The sequence below is a fragment of the Austrofundulus limnaeus genome, unplaced genomic scaffold (genome assembly GCF_001266775.1).
Source record: "Austrofundulus limnaeus strain Quisiro unplaced genomic scaffold, Austrofundulus_limnaeus-1.0 Scaffold634, whole genome shotgun sequence".
Classification (NCBI taxonomy): Eukaryota; Metazoa; Chordata; class Actinopteri; order Cyprinodontiformes; family Rivulidae; genus Austrofundulus; species Austrofundulus limnaeus.
Window position 1 is genome coordinate 78,655 of NW_013953036.1, and position 7,137 is coordinate 85,791.

General features: G+C 38.6%; 1 protein-coding gene across 1 annotated transcript in view; it reads right to left on the minus strand.

Moving 5' to 3' along the window:
* Nucleotides 1-7,137, minus strand: part of stat1a (signal transducer and activator of transcription 1a) — a gene marked incomplete at its 5' end in the record, with an annotated part of 37,745 nt that overhangs the window by 24,378 nt on the left and 6,230 nt on the right. The window contains 5 exon segments of the mRNA XM_014027309.1: nucleotides 3,598-3,688; nucleotides 3,822-3,842; nucleotides 3,931-3,990; nucleotides 6,070-6,162; nucleotides 6,239-6,397. Of these exon segments, the coding sequence (XP_013882763.1) occupies nucleotides 3,598-3,688; nucleotides 3,822-3,842; nucleotides 3,931-3,990; nucleotides 6,070-6,162; nucleotides 6,239-6,397 (424 nt within the window).

Genomic DNA, 7,137 nt, shown 5'->3' on the forward strand with positions numbered 1-7,137 from the left:
GCAGTGGACTTATTTCTAATTTTATCTGACTTGTTTAATTAAATTTTTATTGTTTTTATCGTCCTGCAGGCTCTGTGACAAAATTAATTTGAAGCGGAGTTTTTTTAAAATAAAAATCGTTAGATTACTCTAAAGCAAAATAAGGGAAAATCTGTGTCAATTACAGACATTCTGTTCACGTGAGCAGCTGTCAGTCAGCACCTGTCATCCTCCAGACGCACGATGGAGCGTGTCTGAGTCGGCCAATCATTTTTGTTGGAATTGATCAGCTGACTGATTTAGATACACCTTAACATTCATGATGTACTTTGCATTGACTGTTTATGGATGTATGTGGGCGTGAAGAGGGTAGAAGAGGGTAGAACTTGAGGCGGGACCTCATATTATTTTATTATATTATTTTTAGTATGGTTTCCACACAATCCTTTATAAATCTGACCCCTGGTCTGAAAAAACCGCAGTATTAGTTGGGGATACAAATGTAATTCAATTACTCTAAATTTCATAGAATTTGTCTTTTTGGATTTTTAAAGAATGTCAATTTTCTTTCTGTAATGACTTGCCTGAAGCAGTTAAGCAGTTTAGTTAAGCAGTTTAAGTTAAGCAGTTTCAGTTAAAGTTAAGTTTAAGTTAGGTTAAATAGTTTTGTAATCACTTGCCTGAAGCAGTTAAGCCTACCTAAAGGCTATTACATTTTACACAACTTATGTCAAAATTATGAAAGGTATATTCAACGTTAAAAATGTATAAGCTTGGGATTTCCAGTGGACGCGGAGCTAGATGGTGTAAGATCGAGCTCGTCGAAGAAACAAAAAAACCTCCCTAAAACCCAAGAAACTGATTAAAACACAATCTGAACCAGACAAGAAATGAGTGGAGGACTTAAGTAGAGAAGCTAAGAAAAATTTTTTTCACATGAACACGATTCCAAAGTTGAGCAAATGGAAGAGGTAACTGTATAGGACACTAGGTGGCAGAGCGGCTAGGGGAGTTGTCCCAGAACTGGAAGGTCACTGGTTTGATTCCCCGTCCAGCCGTTAGAAAAAAATTTGCATTGTCAGTTTTTTTCCCCCCAACATTGTACAGCTCTAATACAATGTGGGTAATGTGCTGCTTTCGCCTCCTCGGCCACTTGATAGTTTGCCAGAATTTTTTCTGAGCTTATAACGAGTCTTCATCCAAAACGCAACTACTGTATTTTCCGGACTATAAGTCACACGTTTTTTTCATAGTTTGACTCGTCCTGCAACTTGTACACCGGAGGGACTTATTTATGCATTTCTCTCTCTTTCTCTCTCTTCACGACACCTCTTTTTTCACTGTTGCATTTAATATTAAATGGCTGACATGAACAATAAACAGCCATGAGGGGGCGCCATAGAATTGTGAATGTGTTTTTTGTGCTGGTTTAATTAGCAGAAGCATTAATAAATATAAAGAAAACTGAGAAAGACTGAACTGGATGGATTGACAAAGCGTGGACTTCTGTGACAGTTGAAACTATCCTGTTAGGATTCAGAAAGACTGGAATAACGGGAACTGAAGCCGAGTCTGATGACAGCCCTGCAGAAGATGAGGTGACGCAGCATCTCCTCTTCCTCTGCAGTTGGCGGAGTTGTTCAGAAGCGACACAGAGGATGAAGACTTTAACGGACTCAGTGACGTGGAGTGAGATCGGTGAAGCTATGGTGAACTGTAATTTGCTTTGTGGACTGGCTGGTTTGTTACATAATGTTATTTACGCCTGGACATTATAAAATACATTTCTAAATAAATGCGACTTAAACTCAGGTGTGACTTATGTGTTTTTTTTTCTCTTCATGATGCATATTTTTACTTTTGCGACTTATACTACAAAGCGACTTATAGTCCAGAAAATACGGTACTCCTACATCCAAGTATTTGCAACCTTCACTACACATTTGCTTCTACCGTGCCTGTCCAACTCACCATCAAGTGGTGATCAGTTGACAGCTCAGCTCCTCTCTTCATCCAAGTGTCCAAAATATATGGCCATAGATCAGATGACATGACTACAAAGTCTGTCATTGATCTGTGAACTAGTGTGTTCTGGTGCCATTTGCTCCTAAGGACACCTTTATGTCCGAACATAATGTTTGTGGTTGACAGGCACAAAAGTCCAATGACAGTACACCACTCAAGTCCAAATCAGAGGCTGTTCACCCAAAGCATGTTCCTCCAGGTCACACTGTTACAACCCATGTGGGCATTGAAGCCCTCAGTACAATAAAAATCCCCAGCCGAAGCACTTCCTAGTATCCCCATTATACTCCTCTGAATAAAGTATCAGTGTTGTATAAAGTATCTCAAAGTGATACTTCAGTAAAAGTACAAGTATCTTATTATGAAGTTACTTTGGTAAGTTAGTCTCCTCTAAAAATAATACTTAAAAGTAAAATTCTACAAAGTATCTGATTTAGTTTGTACTTTGGTATCAAAAGTAAATTTCTGGCATAAAATGTACTTAAGTATTAAAAGTCAAAGTATTCAGTAAAAATGAGTGGTTAGATTTTCCAAAATGACATGGAGGTGACCTCTCCAAAGAAAAACCTTTTTTTAAAGGCGTGCAGCTGTGCAAGATTGTGTACAAACTAATACGGTGTCAGAATGGTATATATTCAGAGTTGCACACAAGCAGTGCGCAGGTGCGTTTGCGCTGTCAAAAAAGGAAAAAGCGCACCAGATGGGACGTCATAAAGCTCCCTTGGGTACCTAAGCTTGTACCTGATTGTCTGTCAAAACAACAGCTAGCAGGACTCTAGAGTGCGACCAGTTTAGTCGCAAAGGTGACCTGATTTCTTTTAAAAAAAAATCCAGCAGAGTGAACACTGAAGAGTGTGGAAAGCTGGTTTAACCAAGGCCAAAGATCCAGAAGACCAAACAGGAGTTGTCCATCTGAAGGACATGTGTAGTCTAAAAGACATTTAACCATGAAATGTTCAGTTTGTGATGTTCATATGACATACACCCAGCCCCTCGGCCACTTAGGTAGTTTACAAAATTTATGCAGAGTAAAAGAATAAATTAAAAAACTTGTTGGACTGATTTGACATGATGTCCTGAGACGTTGCAGCTAATAGGAGTCATAAAACAAAACAGGAGGACGTTAGATGCCCTGACGCCCCTCTAGATAAATGTGTTAAATGAGTGAAGGAAAATATGAGTGAGCACCAAGCAACAACCCTACGTTCTCCCCTGAGAACCAGACCAAAAATTTTATGTGCAACCCTGTATATAATGATACTTCTCATCCAACCACAATAAAATTCACTCTATCCAGGAGGCACAATCAATCAGGATAGTATTTTTTATGTATTTATTTTTTTTACAATAACAAGCCGGAATGATATGAGTAACAACGTTCTACTTCTTAATTTATAAAAATGTAAGGAGTAGAAAGTACAGATAATTGTGTGGAAATGTAAGAAGAAGAAGGCTGAAAAATCAGTATCTGTACTCAAGTACAGATAAACAAAATTTCTACTGAAGTACAGTAACAAAGTATTTGTACTTAGATACTTTACAACTATGAAAAGTACAATAAATAATAACAACAACAACAATAATAATAATCACCAAATGTCTGAACTCTGTTGCCAGGCTGCCATTGGACTCCTCCATGTTCATTACTTTAGTGTTTGTTCCCAAAATGTTGAACTTCCGAAACCTGATTTCAGAAGCAGCAGGATTTGTCATTTCTTTTTTAATCAATGCGTTTTCATTAGTGAAAATTTCTGATTTAATAAAACTTACTGGGACAAATTTTATTCAAAAAGTAAGTTTAAACATTTGAGACCTACCCTTTCTTCTCTGTGACATCCCTGAAGAAAAAAAAAAAGGAATGAATGTCAGCGGCTCAGAAATATGCAAATTGTAGGATGTAATACATCTGAAATAAACTGATCTTACTTATCAAAAAAAGCTTTGACTTTGAGCTGATAGTTAAACTCTTGAAGCTTCACCAGAAACCTGAAAGAGAAAAACAGGCTAGTCATGGAGTGTGGGCCTCAGTTGCAGCTAAAATCCATACTTAAAAGTTATTGATGTTTTTATAAAAAACGTAATTTGACAGTACAACACTGTCTCTCAAACATAGATTTAAGGAGACCAATTATGGGTCCTAGAAATTTTTATGGTATGTCTGTGTGCTATCCAGACCATGTTCATTCAATTTAATGCACAAAACAATTCTCAGATAATAAAATTTCCCATTTTCTAGTTCTGCCTGCTCTGACTTCCGTTCAGAACGAGCCGTTTATGTTAATGAGCTCTGTTGGTAACGCCCTCCAAAAATCTGTTGACACTAACTCCGCCCTCCAAAGCCAGCATTTACGTTAGCATTGCTAGTAATAGCAGAAGCTCCGTTGTACAACCGTATATATTAGGGCTGTGCGGTATATGCGGTAGACGGTAGAAACGGTATGAAGTTGGCCTACGGTAGAAATTTACGCTCTACCGTCATATCGTCATTACGTCATCACACCTGTGTCAACAGGGCTGCGAGTGCAGAGACAACTGAGCAGGAGAAGTTCAAAMTATAATGAAGAAATTCTAGCGTTTTAAAACACATATAGAGGATAAATCCTCAAAATATCCCCCTCCTGCTGTAGAAAAGTTACATCGTGTCGCGGGGTCATAATCTCTTGCTTTCCTTTCCTTTCACTGCATGTCGAGCAGAGCGCTTTAACTGTAGTTTTTCCACACCCAATTGTCAGAGAAAAGACTTGTTTTTTAAAGTATTGTTACTCACAGAGATGATTTAAAAAAAAGACGTGGACATTCATTCAACCATAAATGCATCTTGCTAATGTAAAGTCAGCTTCTGCTCTGATGATGAAAATGATGAAGATGAGCGGGCAGCAGAGCAGCAGCTGATAGCAGGCGGAAGCTCATTGTTTGGCAGGCAGATATTAAAGCAAAAATGCTGGGTTTGATTAAGATTACAGTTCTCTGCAAAAAAAAAAATGCTCTAAAAATTACATTATCTTTACTTTTTATGAAAATTTTCTACCGCGATATATACCGTTACCGTGAAGGGGTACAGTTTATACCGTGATATGAATTTGAGGTCATACCGTCCAACCCTAGTATATATGAGACCCTGAGTCTGATCCAGAGGCAGAGTCATGGTCGCAGCTTTTTTTTTCTCCCCCTCCTCCTGTGTCAGAGCTCTGCACTCACTGCATGCTGTTACCAAGGCAGGTAATGGGAGCAGCAGCGGTCAAAATACTTCAGAAACTCGAACAAATAGGCTAAAGCTAAAAACAATAGAGGTACATGAGAAAACGTGTTCAAAAACGAATGAAAATAAATAATTAAATTGTTTGTGTCTGTGTCAGTGTCAAACCCTGGTCTCCCGCTCTCTGGTCCAACACTCTACCCATTGCCCTATTGGAAGGCTTGTTGTGAAGTGAGCTGCGCACTGCACAACAACAACCGTGACGGCTTTTTATACCGAGGAGGTGGGGCCCCACCCGGGGGTTGCTAGGTGAGGGGCTGAACGCAGGATGCGGTGGGTTGTCGTACGGCTTGTGACATCACAAAATGTAGGAAGTATAAAATTTGTCATTAATATACATTAAAAATACATTTACTTACAGTAAATATGCCCCTGGGTGCATTTTTTTGGTCCTAGGACTGTTTTTTTAAGAAGTACATACTCAAAGTTGAGTAAAAAAACCTTTATCATCAGTGTGTGAATGTGAGTGTGAATGGGTGAATGTCCGTTAGTGTAAAGCGCTTTGGGGTCCGGAGGGACTTGAAAAGCGCTTGATAAGTTCAGTCCATTTACCATTTAAAAAAACCTTTAAAAAGTGAATTTTGCATAATAGGTCCCCTTTAAAAGTGCTTGAGGGACTTTTCCTTAGAATTTTTGGTTTTAAGTATTTACACATTTTTTAACCAGCCATCTAACAATACAAGAAAAGGAGCTTAAAAGTCAGTAAGCTTTTAAACGTTTTAAAAGCTTAAAACAATGTTTTTTATTGTTTTCTCTCTAAACTCAGATTTGTATTTATAAGCTTGTAGTTTTATATGTTTGGTTCTTACCGGAGTTTCACAGTGAATTGGACGCCGGTCTTTAACACCAGGGGTCTCTGTGGATGGGTTGGCATGCAGGGCTGCCTCTCTACAACCAACGAGCTAGGAATACACAGGAGATCTATGTGACTGAGAGGAGACAACAGGAAGATCAACAATATGTCAGGAGGCTCATTACTTGGACAGGAGATTCTTGAGGAGTTCAAGAGCTCGGCTCTCCAGGTACGCTTTCTTCTGAGGGATGGGGTCGCTCTCATACGTGAACTTCTGCTCCAGTTCCTGCATCTTTTTCAGATGTTGACGCACCTGTTGGAGACTTTCAGCCACAGCTGTGAACCTGAGAAACCAGTTAAAGAGCCACACTCGTGATTTTTCTCAACAACTTGGGCAGAGATGGGTAAGCAAAGCCTAGAATGCAGTTTTGCAAGCTGTGCACACAAAAATACAGTAGGCTGTGATTTTCAAAAACCTGCAAAACACGGCCTGGTTGCAACAGGCTCTAACAGTTGCAGCCAAGTGAAATAATGGATTTAAAGATTGTGATAAAATTTCCAAAAATAACCAGAGAGGTCTTTAAAAAATCCTGTTAGACAAAAGTTTAAAAGTTGAATAATAATTGTGACCCATCACATCGAAATGAGGATTAAGTGGAATGTGGAGAAATAGGCAGATTTAGGACTTAACGTGTGCGAATATTGCTTTTTTGTCAAAATGTAATGAATTAATGCCTTTTCAATGTATTATTTGAATGAACTGTCTGAAATATAATCCTTAAACTATTTATTGAAGCATTTTTTAGCAGTAGCAACAAAAAACCTGATTGAGGAAAAATGCCTTAAAATTTTGAAATTTTCCCTGCGAGATAGCAATGGGCCTCATGCAAGAACCGTTCGTACAAACAGATTTGTTCTTAAGTTGTGCGTACGAGTGATTTAGGAGAATTTGTGGCATTCACCAATGTTTTCGTATTCTGAGATTTTTTTCAGATACGAACAAAATTCACGAGTGGTCCAGACCTGCCGTATATTTTACATACAGTCTGCTGTTATCCAGACGGGTTTTTCTCCCTAATAACTT